Source organism: Hemitrygon akajei, chromosome 12 (assembly GCF_048418815.1).
Source record: "Hemitrygon akajei chromosome 12, sHemAka1.3, whole genome shotgun sequence".
NCBI classification, from domain to species: Eukaryota; Metazoa; Chordata; class Chondrichthyes; order Myliobatiformes; family Dasyatidae; genus Hemitrygon; species Hemitrygon akajei.
In genome coordinates, this window is record NC_133135.1 from 88,468,599 (window position 1) to 88,492,289 (window position 23,691).

The 23,691-nt window shown below is 40.9% G+C and overlaps 1 protein-coding gene across 1 annotated transcript in view; it reads right to left on the reverse strand.

Moving 5' to 3' along the window:
- The window catches only part of LOC140737272 (ADAMTS-like protein 2), a 149,151-nt gene that overhangs the window by 117,637 nt on the left and 7,823 nt on the right, over nucleotides 1-23,691 (reverse strand). The window contains exon 3 of the mRNA XM_073063628.1: nucleotides 7,914-8,056. Coding sequence (XP_072919729.1) covers nucleotides 7,914-8,056 — 143 coding nt within the window. The remainder of the gene's footprint in view (nucleotides 1-7,913; nucleotides 8,057-23,691) is intronic.

Genomic DNA, 23,691 nt, shown 5'->3' on the forward strand with positions numbered 1-23,691 from the left:
TTCCAAAGTCAAATTGCAATCCTGAATCACAAGCATCTTTATCTTCCAAATCAACCTACCATGAGATATCTTATCAAGTGCCCGATTAAAGTCCATGTAGATAATGTCCACTGCCTTACCCTCACAAGCACCTTTGTGACTCCTCAAAATCTCAATTAAGTTTTGAGACATGACTTAGACTGCACAAAGCAATGCTGACTGTCCCAAGGCATTCCAAGTGTGCATTAATCCTATCCTTCAGTATCCTCTCCAAGAACTTTCCTACCACTGACATGAATCTCACTAGCCTATAATTACTTCCATTTCATTTCTTGAACAAAGGAACCACATTTGGCAGTCTCCAATCCTCTGGGACCTCACCTGTTTCTAGCAGGTCACAAAACTCAGCGATCTCCTCACTTGCTTATTTCAATATTCTTATGTATAAACATGACAGCAGGCTCTAGATTTTTGATCCACCTAATGCTTTTCAAAAACTCCAGCATCATCTAGGTGGGGTTGTGGCACTGTTGTCACAGCTGCAGAAAAGGTGGACGCCATGGAGGGATTGTCTACGGAGTCTCTATGGGTGGAGATTAGGAACAGGAAGGGGTCAATAACTTTACTGGGTGTTGTTTTGTTTTTTTTTAAAAAATAGGCCAGCCAATAGTAACCGGTATATTGAGGAGCAGATAGAGAAACAGATCCTGGAAAAGTGTAATAATAACAGTTGTCGTGATGGGAGATTTTAATTTCCCAAATATAGATTGGCATCTCCCTAGAGCAAAGGGTTTAGATGGGGTGGAGTTTGTTAGGTGTGTTCAGAAAGGTTTCTTGACACAATATGTAGAGGAGAGGCTGTACTTAATTTGGTATTGGGAAATGAACCTGGTCAGCTGTCAGATCTCTCAGTGGGAGAGCATTTTGGAGATAGTGATCATAATTCTATCTCCTTTACCATAGCATTGGAGAGAGCTAGGAAGCGAGAAAGGTGTTTAATTGGAGTAAGAGGAATTATGAGGCTATCAGGCAGGAACTTGGAAGCTTAAGTTGGGAACAGATGTTCTCAAGGAAAAGTACGGAAGAAATGTGGCAAATGTTCAGGGAATATTTGTGTGAAGTTCTCCACAGGTACGTTCCAATGAGTCAGGGAAGTTATGGTAAGGTGCAGGAACCGTGGTCTACAAAGGCTGTAATAAATCTGGTCAAGAAGAAAAGAAAAGCTTACAAAAGGTTCAGAGAGCTTGGTAATGTTAGAGATCTAGAAGATTATAAGGCTAACAGGAAGGACGTTAAGAAAGAAATTAAGAGAGCTAGAAGGGGCCATGAGAAGCCTTGGTGGGCAGGATTAAGGAAAACCCCAAGAAATTCTACAAGTATGTGAAGAGCAAGAAGATAAGATGTGAAAGAATAGGACCTATCAAATGTGACAGTGGGAAAGTGTGTATGGAACCAGAGGAAATAGCAGAGGTACTTAATGAATACTTCACCAGTATTCACTATGGAAAAGGCTCTTGGTAATTGTGACAACTTGCAGCAGATTGAAAAGCTTCAGCATGTAGATATTAAGAAAGAGGATGTGCTGGAGCTTTTGGAAAGCATCAAGTTGGATAAGTCACCGGGCCCGGATGAGAAGTACCCCAGGCTACTGTGAGAGGCGAGGGAGGAGATTGATGAGCCTCTGGCGATGATCTTTGCATCATCAATGGGGACAGGAGAGGTTCCAGACGATTGGAGGGTTGCGAATGTTGTTCCTTTATTCAAGAACGGGAGTCGAGATAGACCAGCTAATTATAGACCAGTGAGTCTTACCTCAGTGGTCAGTAAGCTGATGGAGAAGATCCTGAGAGGCAGGATTCATGAACATTTGGAGAGGTATAATGTGATTAGGAACAGTCAGCACTGCTTTGTCAAATGCAGGTCGTGCCTTACAAGCCTGATTGAATTTTTTGAGGATGTGACTAACCATATTGATAAAGGAAGAGCAGTAGATGTAGTGTATATGGATTTCAGCAAGGCATTTGATAAGATACCCCATGCAAGGCTTATTGAGAAAGTAAGGAGGCATGGGATCCAAGGGGACATTGCTTTATGGATCCAGAACTGGCTTACCCACAAAAGGCAAAGAGTGGTTGTAGACAGGCCATATTATGCATGGAGGTCAGTCACCAGTGGAGTGCCTCAGGGATCTGTTCTGGGACCCTTATTCTTCATGATTTTTATAAATGACCTGGATAAGGAAGTGGAGGGATGGGTTAGTAAGTTTGCTGATGACACTAAGGTTGGCGGTGTTATGGATAGTGTGGAGGGCTGTCAGAGGTTACAGCGGAACATTGATAGGATGCAAAACTGGGCTGAGAAGTGGCAGATGGAGTTCAACCCAGATAAGTGTGAAGTGGTGCATTCTGGTGGGTCAAATATGATGGCAGAATATAGTATTAACGGTAAGACTCGGCAGTGTGGAGGATCAGAGGGATTTTGGGGTCCAAATCCATAGGACGCTCAAAGCAGCTGTGCTGGTTGACTCAGTGGTTAAGAAGGTATACGGTGTATTAGCCTTCATCAATCGTGGAATTGAATTTAGGAGCCAAGAGATAATGCTGCACCTGTATAGAACCCTGGTCAGACCCCACTTGGAGTACTGTGCTCAGTTCCGGTTGCCTCACTACAGGAAGGATGTGGAAATCATAGAAAGGGTGCAGAGGAGATTTACAAGGATGTTGCCTGGATTGGGGAGCATGTCTTATGAGGATAGGTTGAGTGAACTCGGCCTTTTCTCCTTGGAGCGACAGAGGATGAGAGGTGACCTGATAGAGATGTATAAGATGTTGAGAGACGTTGATCGTGTGGGTAGTCAGAGGCTCTTTCCTCGGGCTAAATGGTTGCCACAAGAGGACACAGGCTTAAGGTGCTGGAGAGTAGGTACGGGGGAGATGTCAGGGGTAAGTTTTTTTTTACTCAGAGTGGTGAGTGCATGGAATGGGCTGCCAGCAAAGGTGGTGGAGACGGATACGATAGGGTCTTGTAAAAGATTTTTGGATACATAGAGGTACATGGAGCTTAGAAAAATAGAGGGCTATAGGTAAGCCTAGTAATTTCTAGGTAGGGACATGTTCGGCACAACTTTGTGGGCCGAAGGGCCTGTATGGTGCTGCAGGTTTTCTATGCTTTTATCTCCTCTTAATCACAAACATTCCCAACACATTAGCAGGTCCCACACTATTTCCATGATCTCCCAATTTCACCATTCCCATAATATTCACCCACTATCAGGTCTGGTTCTTTTCCCAAAACTAGTCCTGTTACATTCTTTCTTCTAGTTAGATTTCACATGCTGTTTCAAGAAACCATCTTGGATGTACTGAAGAAATCCCACTACATCTAAGCTTCTTGTAATAAAGTTCTAATTAATACTGGGGAAGTTGAAGACCCTTCCCCAATACAAAAAAATTGTTTCTGTACCTTTCCATAATCTGTCCACATATCTGTTTCCCTCTCCATCAGCAGTCTATGGTTAGTCTCACCAGCAAAATTTCATCTGTCCCATTTCTGAGTTCCACCAAACTGCCTGTGCTGTGCTCTCCAATGTGCCTTCTAAGTACTGATGTGACTTTATCAGCACTACAACCCTCCAACACCTTTATTATCCCCTCTCTATCATATGAAAGATAAGAAACCCAGGAACACTGAGCTGCCAGTCCTGTCTCTCATGCACCCAGGTCTCCACATCAGCAACAACATCACAATTCCATGTACAGATCCAGGCTCCAACTTTATCCTTATGTATAGTACTCCCAGCTTTGAAATAAACCATCACATCCACCACAGTTATTAGTCTGTCCCTTGGTGTCCTTCCTTTCAAACTGACTTGTCAAACCATCTTTCTTACCTGTAACCCTACAAACTGCCCTACTGCTGTGGTTCCCATTCCTCTGCCACTCTAGTTTAAACCCTCCCAAGTAGCACTGACAAACCTCCCAACAAGGATATCGATTCTCCTATAGTTCAGATGCAAACCACTCTGTACAGATCCCACCTTCCCTGGTAGAGCGCCCAATGATCGATAAACCTGAAGTCCTCCTTCCCACAACAATTCCTTAGCCACATACTGACTGAACTTGCATCTATTTCTCACCTCGTGAGCACGTGGCATGGGTAGTAATCCTAAAGTTGCAAACACAGAACTTCAGAGTTTGAACTTTGTACCTCATTTCCCAAAATCCCTTTGCAAGACCTCATCCCTGTTCCTGCCCAAGTCATTGGTACGGTACCTACAGTATATAGACAACATTCACACTCCCCTCTCAGAATGTCCTGTACCCACTGCAAGACACTGGTACCAGGAAGGCAACACACCATCCTGGAGTCTTGAATGTGGCAAAAGAAAAACCTCCTTACAGCCCTTACCAAGTTCCCCTTGCCTGACTTCACCTTCACTTCCTTACCTTAGAGACAGACGCCCTGCTACCCAGCTGACCTCTAAGAGGTGACCCTCCAAAAATACCCAAAGGGGTTCGCCTGTTACTGCGAGGATTGGCCACAGAGGAATATAGCTGTCTATCTACTCCCCATCTATCTCACCCAACTATCGGTAACTCACACCCGAGGTGTGACTACACCACTAAAACTGTCATCTATGATATCCTTGACATCCCAGAAGATCCACATCCAACTATATATAGCTCTACTTCCTTTTATCACAGCACAAGAAACAAATTCACCTTCTCAGAACATTGCAAACAGTGCTGATTAAAATCAAATAATACTACAAACTTTATTTCACCAGATGGACAGAGAAGTGCAAATGGAATTGAACTGAGTGTAAGGGTTTTGAAGACAGTGAACAGGAAGAACCTGTAGAGAGAATGCCAAGACATGAAGAACCAATAAGCCATGACCACAGATCTCAGGTAGCAAGGCAAATGGATGTGATGGTTGAGAAGATGTGCAGCACTTGCCCCATCCAAAAACTGTAAGAAATTACTTAAACCACAGTCAGAGTATAGAACATAGCTCGAGTCACACTACAGAAAGACTGGGATAGCACAAAAAATAATGTACAGAATAAACTCCTGGTCACACTACAGAAAGACTGGGATAGCACAAAAAATAATGTACAGAATAAACTCCTGGTCACACTACAGAAAGACTGGGATAGCACAAAAAATACTTAAGAGGATGATGCCAGGACTAAAGAAGCAAGAATGGTTGAGCAATCTTTTGTGATGGTTGCTGTAGGTACTAACAAAGTGTGTAATATTTTCTAGTTCCTTGATCACCAGTTTTTAATTGTGCTTATCTTTGCAATGAGCTATTGCTGTTATTTTTATCTACACTAATTTTCATTTTTCTGTGTGTGGTCTTTCTTCCTTGAGCTTGCCAGGTCAGGTTATACCCAGTCACCAAAACATTCTAGCCCGAGGCTTGCTGTCTCGGGAACAATTGACTATCTCAGGGGAAAACAGCACTGGAAGCTTCCCAGCGGTGCAGCACTGTGTGTAGTCACATAGAATCTGCTGCTCAAAGAGTGATGCCTTGTTGCCTAGTACAGAACTCCACTCCATCACCAGCTGTCCTACAGTTTTGTCAGTGAAACAACAGATGTGGTACATGAGCCAATTTCCTGTCAACTATAACATGTCACATATCACCAGGTGAATGAGTACCTTCAGATGCAAAGCAGTCTACACACAAGCTTCAGCTACAGATAACAATAGATCGCTGTCACCACTGCCTTTGAACAGAAGGAAATAGGAGTGATGATCCCAGAAGAATCTCAAGTAATAGCCAGTGCAAATAAGAGTCATTTTTCCTTCCTTCCTCAGGAGACCATGCCCTTAAGTCTTACCTCTCCTGCTCAAGGACATGCACCAATACCATTAGCCTTCACGCAAGTGATAAGCAGTAACGTCCACAATCAATGCAGCTTCCAAAGTTCAGCTGACCCCAACCAACTTCAACAAACCTGCAAGCAGTTGATGTTTCTTTAGGCAGGGAAAGGGGCTTCCCAGTTCTGTTCAGAATGTGTGTTTGGGTGTCACTGTACATTAACTTCCCGTATGCAAACCAAAGTAAAAATGATAAATACGCATCACACACAACTGACATTCAACCCAGAATGAGACTCAAAATTGCAATCAAGCCTTTCAAAGTGTGCATGCTGCTCTCTATTCAAACTACCACTATTGATTTTACACAGCAATTCAGATTTCTGATTAAAATGCGTTGCTATGTAATTGAATTTCAAAGCCACAGTAGTAACTGACCAGTGGCCAACTCGTACCTTGATCAGTCCAGTTACGAAGTGAATGGAGACACAAAGATACAGGGTCACTCTCACTAAACTAGTAAAACAAAACATGACATCTCTGGCTTGCTATGGCTGCTCTGATTGCTTGCACATGAGAGGCCACCTAGTGAAGAACAACTCACGATGCCCAGCACAGTGCGAAGCTGGATGTCAGAATTTCCAGCATTCTGGCAAGACAATGAGTTAAATTGTCCCATTTCTGCAATTAACTTACTCAAGTCAGGAGCACAAAAATTTGCAATTTAAAAAATATATACATCATTACTGTTTCAAGTTCTAGTTTTTTTTTTTTTAAAGTTGTCTTCACTTGTGTTGCCAATACAGTTAAACTATTTTAATTGTAGAGCCACTGAAAAAGGTTACAAATCCTACAGGGCCTCAAATGGGAAACAACGGATTTAGCCAAAGAATCTGCAGTTAAATCATGGATATCTTGTCTTTTGCTCCTGTTAAGCACTAAGTGGGAAAGAGGCTTCAGATAAATTCAACAAGTCAGTGTGCCATCAACGGTAAGGGGACAGAATAAAGTAACTTCATCCCCAAATCTTGGGGAAGAAGGAACAGAATATCAACGAGGCAGTCAAAACGCTGACTTATGCCGTGGCCTTCACACACAACATTGCTGCACGAGCCATCTTTGCAACAACTGCAACTACTGGGAACAGTCTTTCATGCTATTTGTCATAAACCATGAAGACTGATTTACAGCTATAATGCTAAATATAAAGCTTTGAGCAGAGATGGTCCACAGTACCACAGCTACACAATCGAATGCATGACAGTGAAGTGCCTCCTGAGCATTTTGTACAATAAGATGGATTCTCGATGTCACAGTTTACTCCGTCATGGTCATGCATATTATTATTTGCCTGCACTGCCTTTTCTCCGTAACTCTAACACTTTATTTGGCAATCTGTTATTGTTTTCCCTTGCACTACCTTGCTGTTTTGATGTGATGAAATCTGCACGGATAGCATGCAGAGCAAAGTTTGTCACTAGACCTCAATTCGGGTGACAACAAGAACAAATTTATAATTTTCCAGTAAATGACCCCAAGGAGGAAATGGGGTTTGCCAGTCGATCAACCCAAGAAACACAAAAAAAAATTTGTTATACCAGGGTCACCTTGTGCCAATGAAGAGGGGTAAAACATCGTTATCATCCAAAATAATCCTACCACTGCCTGTAAGGAGTTTTATGTTCTTCCTGTGACCATGTGGGCTTCCTCTGGGTGCTCTGGTTTCCTCCCACAGTCCAAAGACGTGCTGGTTGGTAGGTTAACTGGTCATTGTAAATTGTAGTTAAGCTGGGATTAAATCAGGGTTTAGTGGGCAGTGCAGATCGTAGGGCCAGAAGGGGCTATTCTGCACTGTATCTTAATAAAATAGATTCATCCAACACCACACATCTAGGTTTATGCCTTTTGACCTGATGATTGGGGGGGGGGAGAAAGAGCTAGGGAGGAGCATCACCAAACTTCCTGGAAATGGCCTCTTCAAGGACCTGCCAAGATGAGTGGGCAAGAAGAGCAGGTAATCCTTTTCTTTTTGCCCAGATGTAGGAAGTAATTCATTGGGAAACTGTGCATCCTCACTGAAAACCAATGGAGAATAACATCACTTACCTTTGCTGTAAACAGTGCCTCTCCTGGGACATAACTCCTCCCCCACAGCTCCGACTACAGGTGGACCAGGAGCTCCACTCTCCCCACCAATGGGCCACATCCTCCTCTTTGCTTTGGTCCCTTTCCATGACTTCACTACTGTCCTGACAAAAATAAAAAATAAAAATCCATTTATATTCATCAGCCATTAAATGGATTGGCTGCTTACCCAAGGAACAAGCAGCAAAATTGGTAAACGTGAAGCACAGAGGCAAAGAACTATCTTAGGGACACAGCAACATTTGAGTCCTAAATTACTTCCACCAATCAAGAAATCATGGATAATCATCTTTGTCTTACAACCTTAGTTATTGACATCTCACGTGTATAATTATAAACATTCCAACACTTACTACATTTTTCAGAAGGAAGTTCCAGACAACTTCCCTGGCTAGTAGTGATACAGAGGCACAGCAGGTGGAGTTGCTGCACTAGGCTGGAGTGCCAAAGACCAAGATTCAATCTTAATCCAGGGTGCTGTCTGTGTGGAGTTTAGACATTCTCTCTCACCACATGGGTATCCTCCAAAAGATGTGCTGACAGATTAATTGGCCAATATAAATTCCTGTTGTGTGCATACATAGTAGGATCTAGAGGAAGTCAATGATGAAGCAGGGAGAATAAATAATTGTGTTAGCGTACAGTCCTGACTTTTGCATATATGTAAATATGTGTGTGTGTGTGTGTGTGTGTGTGTGTGTGTGTGTGTGTGTGTGTGTGTGTGTGTGTGTGTGTGTGTGTGTGTGTGTGTGTGTGTGTGTGTGTGTATATATATATATATCTATCTATCTATCTCTAGGCTGCTTAAGACTTTTGCACAGTACTGTAGTAATTTTATGTATTACACTGTACTGCTGCCACTAAAAAAAATTTCATGACATGTAGGTGATAAAACTGATTCTGATATGGCTCTGTTTTGTGGACTGAGAGTGGGAAGGGGATAGGGAGAGGGGAATCATGGCTGCAAAAAGGGGAAGGCAGAAGGAAACATCAGAGAAACATTCTGTAATGATCAATTAACCAATTGTTTGGAATCAAATTACCTTGCCTGGTGTCTCAGAGCTGGGCAAGTCTGCACCCCAACCCCCCCACCCCAGCTCTCCTCCTCTGCCAACTGTCCCACAATCCTCCCACGATGCTCAACCCTCAGCATTCTCAACATCCTTTGCTCCCACCAGATTTAGAAACGCACTTCCAACTACTTTATTTGTTAGAGAATCAAATCTGCACTGAGCATCAAGTACTTATCCACTCCAATCTTACACTAGTCAAATTTTTATACCTCCCACAGATCCTACCACCCACCTACACACTACGAGTAATTCACAGGTGCCAATTAATTTATGAACCTGCATAAGTTTCCAGAGGAAACTCACACAAAGAACATGCAACCTCCACACAGACAGTATCAGAAATCAGGATCGAAACAGTTTATTTACACTGAGGCTGCAGTTCTACTAACTGCAGCACTGTGTTGCCTCCACCCATAATGAATAGAAACTTTGATCAGATCCCCACTTTTCATCTTCTAAATTTCCGGTCCAAGCCTATGCAATCAGTACTCAGAATGTAATTTCTGGAGACGCAGTTACCATTCTCGTAAACATGCACAAGTCAAGTCACTTTTTATTGTCATTTCAACCATAACTGCTGGTATAGTACACAGTAAAAACGAGACAATGTTTTTCAGGACCACGGTGCTACATGAACAATACAAAATCTACACTGAACTCTGTAAACCAACACGAAAACTACACTAGACTGCAGATCTACCCAGGACTGCATAAAGTACACAGAACAGTGCAAGCATTACAATAAATAATAAACAAGACAATAGGCACAGCAGAGGTCAGTAGGATGATGTAGTCCGATGGCTTGGGGGAAAATTTGTTACATAAATAATCAGCTGAATGGTGGCGTCCGGGATTCCATCTGTTTCTGTACTCCGGCCGAGTATTTTGTTGCCAGAGAGGTAGCCAACTTAAAGTCCATTGGAGAGCAGAACGGACGGGAGAGCCGGCCAGCTAGGGCTTGCTTATTTCCAGGCACGGACTCCTGCCCACTCGCCTCACTTCCGCTTCCTTGCACAACAGCCATTCCAAAGACAGCTCGATGGGGCAAATGGCCTAGTTTGGCTCCTGCATCTTATGGTCCATCGTCTAGCTCTTCCTCACTGTGCTAAGATGCTTAGGATTGTTTTAAGTATCCCAGGTGTGATTTATGGAAAGCTTCGTTTAACTGCACCATAAGCCTTTAAATTCCAGTGCAATTAATTTAATTTCATGCTTTATTATTTCTGATTAAGGAGCCCACAGTAATTTAAGTAATGAACATAAATGTAAACCTAAGTCACACATATACACATCTTTACCTTTTCACTCAAGCCCTTGATAAACACTTATTGAAACAGGTTGCGCATTGCCCCAACTCTGTTGCCTACAGGCAGCTAGTCTCCAAACCAGATGAAAAAACTGAACTCCGTGATAGCAGCTTCACAACTGGTCATTCACATTCTCCAAGGCAGAGGTTCCCAACATTTATTTATTACATGGACCACTCCCATTAACCAAGAGGTCCGTGGACCCCAGGCTGAGAACCCCTGCTCCAAGGGAATATAATGAATGCCTCCTTGAAAACCACATAAACAACATCAACTACCATTCCTTAGTTCAGTATCAAAGACTTCAGCAGAGCAAGGTGGTTTGGGACTAAGTGTAATGGAAATTTACCAGAATGTTACCTCCCCTCCATGAATTAAATTCAGAGTCATGAATACACCAACTAGATTTGGACTTTCCACATTTTAGAAAATTTGGAAATACCTAGAAAGTCAGGCAGTGTGCATGGAAAGAGAAAGTGTTAAGTGTATGACATTTCACTGACCCAAAATTGCCTGGCCTGATGGTTATTTCCAACATTTTCTACTTTTGCTTCAGATATTCTATAATTTATGTTTTTCTTGACAATATTGTGTTTCTGATTCTGTGCCTTGATGCTGCGGCAAGTTTGTCAAATGCACCTGTGTGTACACATGCTTGTGCATTTGACAATAAACTCAACTTTGATTTCTAAGGTCTACAGGTTTTTGTTTGGCTTTTAGAAAATTCAAAGGCTTGACTTGGTCTTATGTTCTTGTGCTTGTGAGTTCTTTCAGCCAATGCCATAAGTTCAAAAAACACTGCAGACAATTTATGAACAATATTCCTCAATGTCTCACAACTCAAGATCTTCTATTCAAGGCTAAAGCAGATATAACTACAGACAGTCTACATTACCTACCAAAGTAATCACCTTTCCCGTCTCTAGACACGGCCCCCTTGCTTAATGGTATAGGTCCACAGTATGAGATAGGTTGGGAAACCCTGCTCTATAGGAAGCATCCATAAACATATCTTTTTTGTCTCCTTCAAAGCAACAAGAGCTTGAAGACCTGATGAAGGGTCTTCGCCCGAAACAGTGACTTTTCATAGATGCTGCCTGGCCTGCTGAGTTCCTCCAGCATTTTGTGTCTGTTGCTCAGATTTCCAACATCTGCAGATTTTCTCATGTTTGTTATTAAAGTCTTCTTACATTTCCTCAATTCGGTCTGATACTCAATACACACAGGAAAATGCATAGCCACTGTTGCACTGCTTTCACCAGGGCCTTAAAACTGGAAGATCATCAAAAGCAAAATCAAGTTAATATAACATCTGAAGTAAGAAAAATGAAACTGGTTTTGTTAAAATGTTGTTAAACCGATCAATATTTATCTGGATTCATATTTGGCCAATAGAAAAAATATAAATTCCCTTCAATAGTCACCCAACTTTGAAGCTACCAACGAGCCATCTGATCATTATACATTTTACAGACCAAGAATCTGGCTAGAGAATCAATTAGCAATGAAAAGTAGTTCAGAGTGACAACTTCAACAAGGCAGCTCTGCAAGAGTTGGTGAAAGTGGAGTGAAAAGATAGAAGTGCACTTAAAAGTGAGTTGATCACAATAAACATGCAGGAAACAAAGAGTAGACAGCTATCATTCACAAAATGAACAAAGTGCACAAATTAAATAGAAACCCAAAACTGAGCTTGCAAAGTACAAGAAAAATACATACATACAAGTTATAAAAGAATGTGTGGGAAAAGCACCGTCTAACACAGTAAATTGTTACGCCCGTGGCCCCCTCCTTTTTGAGAATGGCAGGATCGCTATTGATTCGAGTCAGGAGACCCAGGAAATGAGAGAAAGACATGCAGAATCCACAAAGAGTTTGGAATGTGTCCTGGCCTCCGAAAGGCGGACCCATTGATACCGGCTATTGTCTCTTGGAGACGGACTTGTGTATTGAATCCTGTACGATGCATCGAAGCCCCCAGGCAATGAACCGAGGGGGGGGGTTGGTGGAGGGATTGCATCATCCCACCCTGATTGACATCTGAGACCCTGAGAGTCAGGATAAAAGAGGGTCTGAGGAACAGCCCCTTCAGACGCACCAGAAGAAATGCTAGAACTCCTGTAACAGCGTAACAGCGAAAGCCGGTGGAACCAGCCCACGTGCTTTCTTTTCCATTTGCCTCGGAATTGGTGGGTCTTGCCACGGAAGCACGGCTTTAGCTAACCTCGAAGGGGAAATCAGTCCCCCAACGACTCTCGAAGGATTGACATCATAAAAGGAATGGGCAAGTTAAACCTCCGTCTTTCTCTCCAACCAAAAAGGCTGCAGCCTATAGCTTGACTGAACTAAAGTGACTTTTATATTTCCATTGGACAATACATTATCCCCTAGACAACGATAGAGCTATTTCTTATTGATTATTATTATACCCCGCGCTTTTAGATTTAGTATTGACGAAGTATATTAACTGTATGTTTGCATTGATATAATTTTGTGTATTTTTAATCAATAAATACTGTTAAAAATAGTACCATCAGACTTCAACGGACCTCTCTATCTTTGCTGGTAAGTGACCCAGTTACGGGGTACGTAACAAAATAAAGATTATTATACACAGAACCAATACAGTGCAGTCCAGTTAACTGAGTCATCAGTTGATTGGGGTTGTCATATATTTGGGACAACTCAAAGAACAAAAGCTAAAAATCCAGAAAATAGCCAGGATTCCTTTTGTTTATTTGGGACACTGGCAGGAGACTGTTGCTGAACAGTTTCTAACTAGCCTTTGTCAGGTACACCTGCATAGCTGTTGGGCACTACTCTGCGCTTAGAGCAATCAGTTTTTAAACAGCATCAGTTGTGTGTGTTTCTGTTCAAAAAGCAGTGATTTTTGTCACTGATATTTAATGAGAAATAAGGAGAAAGACAATTCAGAACAGTTTTGCTCACCGCATTCACTACTCATCACTACTTCAACAAGTCAGGAATTACTAAGATTTGGAGGGTGCAATCATTGTAAGCATTGTATGAAGGCAACTCGTTATCTGCAATAAGTGTCTACATTGATTTTGTTCATTTACAGTCAGTCAAAAGAACACAACAGATGAATTCCCGAAACATCGACTGTACTTTTTTCTGTAGATGCTGCCTGACCTGTTGAGTTCCTCCAGCATTTTGTGTGTGTTGCTTTGGATTTCCAGCACCTGCAGATTTTTTGGTGTAAATGATTGTTTGCCATTTTTTTAAAAAAGCTATTTCCATGAAACTTCGGCTAAATGAAGCAGCCATTAAATTGGGACAAAATGTTCTCATCCCGATGCGTCCTAATTAACCATAATCCACTGTATTAGCATTATAGTCAGATGTCAATGATGTTGTTTCATGATACTATGTACACGTTTTCACCCATTAACAGATTCGGTTTTTACAGATTGATATTGTCTGTAGGTTGGGCAGTGCACAAAAATATCATGCAATATGGTAACCACACCTCCACAGTGGCATCAAAGGCACATTAGAATGATAAGAAAGAACGATTAATAAAAGTGGAAAGCGATAAAAAAAAAACTAGTTCTGCTGTTTGTCGGAACACATGTAAATATGAAGACATTTGAATTTATTATTATTATTCATATGCAGGGGTGCCCATAAGTTCAGTGCTTGTAACCCAAGGATGACCTGTACATACATTCAGTTGTCACTTTATGAGGAACCTCTTGTACCTGATAAAGTGGTCAATGAATGTATATTCATCATCTTCTACTTCTGTAAACCACCTACTTCAAGGTTCGACATGTTGTGCATTCAGAGATGCTCTTCTGCACACCACTGTTGTAACAGTGGTATTTGAGTCACTGTTGCCCTCCTGTCAGCTTGAACCCGTCTGGCCATTCTCCTCTGAACTCACTCATTAACAAGACATTTCTGTCCACAGAACTGCCGCTCAATGGATGTTTTTGGGGTTTTTTTGCACCATTCTATAAACTCTAGACACTATTATGCATGAAAGTCCCAGGAGATCAGTAGTTTCTGAGATGCTCAAACTGCCCCATCTGGCACCAACAATCCTTCCATGATCAAAGTCTCTTAGATCACACTTCTTCCACATTCTGATGTTTGATCTGAACAAATGAACTTCTTCACCGTGATTGCATGCATTCAGTTGCTGCAACAAGATTGGCTGATTAGATATTTGCATTAACAAGCAGATGTACAGGTGTACCTAATTAAGTGGCCACTGAGTGTCTATTTCAAGATGAATTTTTCCATGCATTCATATAACATCAATTCACACTACTTGAGGTTAAAGACAGGTCTGGCAAACAATTAGCAGACACAGCACAGTGCACAATGAAATAGTTCAGCCAAAACTTTGCACAGATTGAAAGAGTATAAAAATGTGGTATGTTACATGTCAATCAGATAGTTAGGCTTCTACATGATATTTTGCAAGTGAGAGGTCAGTTACCTAAAGCAAAATATTAGTTATAAAAATTGTTTCCAAAATAATTGCAATGTAGATGAAAATTTATTTTTCAAAGAGTTCATGCTTCATCCTTTGAGCACATAATAATCAGCAAGAACTGAAATGTTCCTGAAATAGTTGCACTTTGCAAAGCATTACCACACTGAGGTTATTCTCAAATTCAGTCTAAGTAAACTGAAGCAGCTATCTGAGATTGAGAGTCACCTGAAGCTCAGAACTTAACTGAGCAGTCATCTAGCTGGGACACTAAGTGGCAAAGCACATCTATGACCAAAGTGGAATGAGGAACAAGTTCATCACTATACCCGGCAATGCAGAAAGACCGTGACTGTTATCTTGTGATGCTACTCTTTCAAAAGTCAACAAAAGATGCAAGGGATAGAAGCCTATACACCATCAGACTCATACACAAAAGGAAATTATTCACACCCAGATGATGGAACTCAAAGTAAATTCAAAGTTCTATGTAAATTCATTATCAAAGTATATACAGTGGCTATAAAAATACTGAACCCCTCTTGGAAGTTTTCATGTTTTATTGTTTTACAACATTGAGTCATGGTGGATTTAATTGGGCTTTTTTTTGACACAGATCAACAGAAAAAGATACTTTCGTGTAAAAGTGAAAACAGATCTCTACAAAGTGATTAAATTACAAATATGAAACACTAAGTAATTGAAAGTTTTCTCACCCCCTTTAATATGACACACCAAATCATCACTGATGCAGCCAAATGGTTTTAGAAGTCACATTAATTAATTAAATGGAGATCACCTGGGTGCAGTCTGGAGGTTTCAACTTAGTAAAAACACACCTGTATCTGGAAGGTCCAACTGTTCCTATATGCCTGAGAGTCTGTTGGTTCATCAGTATGTTAAGGAAAATTACTGTGATATGTTAACAATTTTTACTAATTTTTATAGTTAATTTAATGAGGAATGTCAGTGTAGCTGTTTTTGTGCCTGAATTACAAGTAACAATAAAGAAATGTCTTGCTAACAATTTATCAGTGTATACTGCAGAACTGGTTGCCATTGTTTTGGCTTACAGTGGTGGAGGAAATCTGTCCCTGCAAAGTTATAATTTGTTGAGATTCCTTTTCAGTTTTGACCAGTCATAAAACAGGTCGTTCTAGTAGTAGGTCTGATTTACTGCTGGAAGCTCTTCAAACTTTATTTCATATTCAAAGTATAGGTCTAGGGGTCCTTGCACATAGAGGTGTTGAGGGGAATGAGTGGGTAGATTGTTTGGCCAAAAAGGCTGTTAAAGTTCAACACTGGATATAGACCTTCCACTTAACAAATCAGAAGATAAGTGGTTGGTGGGGCTAAGAATTCAGGGATTATGGCAAGACTTGTGGGATAATGGGTATAAAGGGAGACACCTTTACAAAATACAAAAGCGTTGGATTGATGGGAGAAGGGAATATATTGACTTGAACTGAATTGGGCATACTATGCTTAATTATTCCTATATCTTGTTGGAAAACATCACTCTGGGGTACGTAGCTATTATCATCATTGTGAAACAGTTGAACACTATTTTACATTGTGAGGCATACAAGATTGAACGAAAGCAAATACAGGCTGCACTACCAGCTTTGGGGGTTGACAGTTCTCATTTAAAAACTAAGTTAAGGAAGTGACTTTAATTCACAATATTGCCTTTCATCATTTAAAATCTGTAGGGCTTTTTGGGTTCAGTTGAGAGAGAACTAGTCGGGGTTTTATTTCCCAACTCATTACACCACACTCCAGTCCAGTTGGCGCGTCAATGCACCATGAAGGAGGAGGAGGGAGAAGATCCAGCTGCTGGCGAGTTAGTATCCTGACAAAAACTACACCATGAAAACCATTTAAAAAATTACTCCAACCAACTCCTCAAAAAGGTTATTGAAAAGCACAAGTCAGACATGGATACAAGAAAATTTCCAAGTCACTGAATGTCCCTTACAGTACAGTTAAGTCAATCATCAAGACAAGGAAAAAATATGGCAGAGCTGTAAATTGGCTAGAGCAAACCATCCTCAAAAGCTGAGTGTCTGTACAAGGGGACCTATGACAGCTTTGGAGGAATTGCAAGCTTCAGTGGCCAAGTGAGAAAGACTGTGCATACAACAACCTACTTCACCAGGTGCAGCTCTATGGGAGACTGGCAAAGAGAAAGCCCTTTTTGAAAACAACTCATATGAAATCACAGCTAGAATTTGCCGGAAGGCATGTGGGAGACTCTGAAGTCAGCTGGAAGAAGGTTCTACGGTCTGATTAAACCAAAATTGAGCTTTTTTCCCCAAATCAGACTAAATGATATGTTTGGCGTAGCTGTGGGGATGCTTCACTGCAGCAAAATACAGAGAAATCCTGGAGGAAAACCTGATGCAGTCTGCAAGAGAACTGCGACTTGGGAGAAGATTTGTTTTCCAGCAGGACAATGACCCCAAGCATAAAGCCGAAGCTACACAGGAATAGCTTAAAAACTGCAAAGCTAATATCCTGGAGTGGCCAAGTCAGAGTCCAGGCCTCAATCCAATTGAGAATTTGTGGCTGGACTTGAAAAGGGCTGTTCTCTCACGATCCCCATGCAATCTGATATAGCTTGAGTAGTTTTGTAAAGAAGAATGGAGAAAAATTGCAGTGTTCAAATGTGCAAAGCTGATAGAGACCTATCCACACAGATTCGAGCTACATTTGCTGCCAAAGGTGCATCTACTGACTTGAAGGGGATGAATACTTATGCAGTCAAATATTTTGTGTTTCATATTTTTTAATTAATTTAGATCACTTTGTAGAGATCTGTTTTCACTTTAACATGAAAAAGTCTTTTTCTGTTGATCAGTGTCAAAAAGGCCAAATTCAATGTTATAAAACAAAACATGAAAGCTTCGGGGGGGGGGGGGGTGAATACTCTTTATAGGCACTGTATATGTCACCCTGAGATTCATTTTCTTGCAAGCATACTCAATAAATTCAATAACCATAATAGGATCAATGAAAGACCACACCAACTAGGCCTTCAGCCAGCGCATAAAAATCACTCACTCATCAAACTGAGAAATGCAACTTGACAGTGGGTAGGGGAGCAGAGACATGGTAAACCTTTACTAAGCATAAGCATTTGAGGCCCTTCCCAGGTCATGAACATCTGACTTGTGGACAACTGCACATATGAACATGCATTTGCGACACTACTAGGATGAATTGGGTTGAACTTGCTGATGGCTACAGGGCTGCAGTCTTCTTCTGTCAGGTGGGAAAGAGGCATTTGTGTGTGAATTTTCTCCCACTCTACTTCCCCCCCCCCCCCCCACAAATACCCCATGCTGCAACAATCAAGGGCTGCATTGACCCAAGCAGATCCAGGAGTCAGTGAGACCAGCTGGGAGCCACTTTTCCTTCTCCTGTTTGCTCTCCCCATCACAAATGTTTCTGTGATCCTCTTCAACACAGCTTTTGTTCTTCAGCTTATGAACAGTTTGCAGGAATGCAAGCCTGGTGTAACCTAGGGGCTTCCTGTATTTGATCAAGGGTAAAGCACAGGCATCAAAACATGCCTGTCCAAAACCAGTTAAACTTAAACTTCTGCACTTGTTTGTGCTACTTGTTGTTTTGCTGAAGCTGAAAGTCCTCAGTAGTTTTATAGATAGCACAGTTAACATCCTAATGGAACAAAACAAATAATAGGCCTGGGATGATCCTTAGTATGCAAGGTGAATTACATTGACTAAGATTGGTCATGTTTCTTTCCTGGTCCTTCCAAGTTCGGGATAGGTTTAATATTGTCTCATGTAATGAGATACAACGAAGAGCGATCATTCTCATGTTATCCGTACCGATCATTCCACACATAAGCACATCCAAGTGGTACAGAAGGAAAACCATAGCAGATTGCGAAGTATTGTTGTACTTATAGAGAAAGCTCAGTGAACTTAGTCAAATAAGGTCTAAAAGACTATGATAAAGTACAAACAAGATATCAGGAGCTCATCTTTACCATACAAGAGGTCCATTCACAAGTCTTAAAACAACACAACAGGATCCATTCTTGCGCCTGGTGATACTTGTCTCAAGCCTTTGTATCTTCTGCCCAGCTGGTGTGTGGTGGGAAAAGAGAGAATGAAAGGGTAGATACTTGATTTCCATCAGAGCTGAGGTGGCTGTTGAGTCTGCTATGAAGTCAACAGCCTCCATCACAGATGGAGTAGCTGGGGGTCGACCAGGTGATTTGCACTGCTGTATACCCCTTACATTTGGTATCTGCTTACCTTTGGACATGCTCTAAATCTAAGTGCACACCTTCTCTTTTAGCTTGACCTTCCTTGGAAAGTTCAAGGACACTTTGAGGATGTCCTTGAAGCATTCGCTCTGTGTTCCTGCTCCCTCTCTCATCACTTGCCAAACCGGATTTCTGAAACAGCGACCTTGTCTCAGGAGGTTGATGTCAGGCATACAAACATAATGGCTTCATAGAGGACAGTTGTTCATCTCCCAGAGGAACTTCTCCAGAGATGGCACTGGAGAAGTTCCACCAACACTTCAAGGTACTTACTGCAAGTTGTGCATATACCCCAAAATATTTTGGGGTAGGGAATCACAGAGTCATAGAGAAACAGCTGAGACACAAGAAACATCAGGAGCTAGAATCTGAAGCAACAAACAACCTGCAGGAGGAACTCAGCGGTGAGGGGAGAAAGGAAACATTGAAATTTTGGGTGGGAACCATGTATCAGTGAAGATCTCATGAACAGAAAACATCTAATCCCAGAAACAGACTTGGGCTTAGCAAGGAAGACCACAGTGCTTTGGACAATCTTATTCATGAAACCCGGACAAAACAGAAAGCTCTTCAATTATTAATCCAGTCCAAAAATGCACTATAGGGCAGCTTAGTTAAGGTGTGAAATTTACTGCTACAGGGGTTTAACAAGGCACATGCAAAGCCAATAATTGAAGGAGAAGCTATTTAAGTACAAGTACTTCAAGTTATGTGGGGATTAGGGAAAAAGCCAAGTGGTACATGAATATGCACAGAATTGTTGGGCTGAATGGCCTGCTTCTGTGGTGGAGAACAGGCAAACAACTAAATATGTCAGGGATGGGGTAAGAAGGGGAGGAGGGGCATTAACGGAAGTTAGAGAAGTCAATGTTCATGCCATCAGGTTGGAGGCTACCCAGCCGGTTTATAAGGTGTTGTTCCTCCAACCTGAGTTTGGATTCATTTTGACCATTTTGGAATGAAAAGCCTCATCCGGAGAGCAGATGCGGCAGAGACGGAGGAATTGTGAGAAGGGGATAGCCTTTTTGCAAGAGACAGGGTGGGAAGAGGAATTGTCCAGGTAGCTGTGAGAGTCTGTAGGCTTATAGTAGATATCTGTAGATAGGCTGTCTCCAGAGATGGGGAGGGAGGTGTTGGAAATGGACCAGGTAAATTTGAGGGCAGGGTGAAAGTTGGAGGCAAAGTTAATGAAGTCAACGAGCTCAGCACGCGTGCAAGAGACAGCACCAATGCAGTCGTCGATGTAGCGAAGGAAAAGAGGGGGACGGATACCCATATAGGCTTGGAACATGGACTGTTCCACAAAGCCTACAAAAAGGCAGGCATAACTGGGACCCATACAGGTGCCCATGGCTACACCCTTGGTTTGGAGGAAGTGGGAGGAGCCAAAGGAGAAATTATTGAGAGTAAGAACTAATTCCGCTAGACGGAGGAGAGTGGTGGTAGAGGAGAATTGGTTAGGTCTGGAATCCAAAAAAAAGCGAAAAGCTTCGAAACCATCTCGGTGGGGGATGGAGGTATATAGGGACTGTACGTCCATGGTGAAAATAAGACGGTGGGGGCCAGGGAACTTAAAATCATTGAAAAAATTCAAAGCATGAGAAGAGTCACGAACATAGGTGGGAAGAGATTGAACAAGGGGAGATAAGACAGTGTCAAGGTATGCAGAAATGAGTTCAGTGGGGCAGGAGCAAGCTAAGACAATAGGTCTACCTGGACAGGCAGGTTTGAGGTCAAAGTGAGCTACTTCCTTTAAATGACCTAATGTCATCAAATGCCAAATTTCCATTCCAAGTTGTTACAAGTCAATTTACATATCTAGGTGTAACAATTACTAAAAACTTCAAGAATTTATTTAAAGAAAACTTAAACCCCTTATTGAATTATGTGAAAAAAGACACTTTCTAAATGGTCCCCTCTTTCTTTATCCCTAATTGGCCGAATTAATTCGATTAAAATGAAGATTCTGCCTAAATTTTTATATCTTTTTCAGGCCTTACCTATTTTTATTCCTAAGACCTACTTTGATTCTTTAGATTCAATTTTAAAATCTTATATTTGGAATAATAAACAAGCTCGTTTAAGTAAAGTTTACCTACAAAGAAATAAAGAGATGGGTGGATTAGCCCTACCCAATTTTAGGTTTTACTATTGGGCTGCCAATATAAGGAATATTACTTTCTGGTCCTATTATATTTATCGTAAAGATTGCCCATCATGGGTCTCCTTAGAAGTTAATTCTGTAAAAAATTCCTCTATTGTCTCTCTTCTTGGATCATACTCTTCTATTTCAGCAAATAAAATAACAGATAACATAATTGCTAAGCAAACTTTAAGGATTTGGGCTCAATTGAGGAAATTTTTTGTTTTAACGAATTTTTCATTATCATCTCCCATTCTCCTTAATTATTTTTTTTATCCCTTCCATGACTGAAAGTCTTTAAAGATTGGGATGAACTAGGTATTAAGTGTTTTTGGGACCTGTTTATCTCAGGATCTCTTGCTTCATTTGACCAATTGTCAAATAAATTTTCACTCCCAAAAACACATTTTTACAGATACCTTCAAATTAGAGATTTCCTACGTTTCCAATTAACTACTTTTCCTATAGCTCCTGAAAAATTTACTGGTTGATCTTTTAAATTTAAAACCTTTTGTTAATGGTTCTATTACCGGTATCTATAACTTGTTGATTGATTCTAGACAAGACTTTTTAGATAAAATAAAAGCTTGGGAGGATGACCTAAATTGTCAGATTTCTGATGATAGATGGAATAAAATTCCTAAACGGGTTAATAAATCATCCTTCTATGCTTGTCATTCTCTTCTACAATTTAAAGTGGTTCATAGAGCTTACATTTCTAAACAGAAGCTGTCCAGTTTTTACCCGAATGTTTCTCCACTTTGTAATAAATGCAACTCTGCTGATGCCTCTTTAATTCATATGTTTTGGTTTTGCCCTAAAATTGAAAAGTTTTGGCAGGAAGTATTTCATACCTTCTCACAACTTTTCAGGGTCCAATTTGACCCAAATCCCCTTACTGCCTTGTTTGGTATTATTGCAAATGAAGATATAATTTTAAATACTCCTAACCTACAGGTTTTAGTTTTTACCTCTCTTTTAGCAAGAAGAGCAATCTTGCTTAAATGGAAGTCTACTCCTCCTACACATCTTCAATGGCTACGTGATATTATGTCTTATTTAAATTTAGAAAAGATTCGCTGCTCAGTCTTAAATTCGAAACAATCTTTGATATCTGGGGACCTTCCCTAAATGACTTTTCCAATTTATAAAGTTTAACAGTGCACAGACTTTTATGTATATTTTTATCTTCTCTTCTTAAGCGAATGTTTTTTTTTCTACTTATCCATTATCATCCATCAGCTTTTTTTTCTTTGGTAGTTGGTAGGGGGTTGACTTTTTTTATAAAAAAATATTTATTTTATGATGTATGACTTATCTTTAAATTTTTGATTACAGATTGGTATACCTTTATGTGTTATGCTATAACATTTTGATCAATTTTATTACAATATATAAATGTACACAAATTATTTTGAGATGTATCTATGTGTTGCACTCTGTAAATCTTGTTTTTTTTCTTCTGAATAAAAATATTCGAGCTTTCAAGACCGATTAATAAATGCCTTGATTCTGAGTATTAGAGATAGAGGCAAGGTCTGTAATGAGATGTCAGATGTCTCAAGGAACAGCAAGGTTATGATGAAAATCTTATAAACATCTGAATCAGTAGTTGGCCACTCAATCTCTCAAACCTGTACCATACCTAATGGAATCATGGCGGATTTGATTGTAACCTCTTCCTCTATTCCCAATATTCTTTCACCCTCCTTTACTTATCAATGATCCATCTAACCACGCATTAAAAATATTCAAAGAGTGTGCTTATATTGCCATTTGAGGAACAGAGTTCCAAACAGTCATGATTCAGGAGAATAACTTTCTCAACACGAGTTCTTGGAATGCCTTGGTTTGACCCCAGGAGCAATCAGCGTGTTTGCATTCTGTGAGGGCAACTGATAAGTTTGGCCAGACAGGAACACATTTTCACTCTGTTGGACTTAAGAGAACACTGCCCCCACCACCCTTATTCAAGCCCACCATCACGAAGAGATACGTTTGCCAATCCAATTGGTAAACACTGACTACCCATGCAAAAGAACCATTCTGCAGGTCTTTTAACCATCAAGATGGCATCCAAAACCAGCCTCCAGGAGGAGTGGGAGAGCAAGACAGACATTAACCTACAAAGAGGAGTTGGTCCTTCCCTCAGCAAGCTTATAACCTAGCGTTCCACGGAACAGGATAGATACCAGACATCCTGTGGACCACACAGGCAGCAATGTAACCAGCCCCTTTTGAAAGTTCTGCAACTTCCAAAAACTTGTTCTTCCTTCGTGTTTTTAAATCAGGACTGCGCATCTGCGCTTGCCATCACGTTGTCCTTTAATATTCCGCAATTTTGCCCACAAGATCAGACGATACAACATCAGCCAGAGTTCACCACATTGGCAACACATTACATGAAGCAGCTTCACTGTCCTCTCCCATCTCCTCTGTTAGAGTAATGTGCTCCTT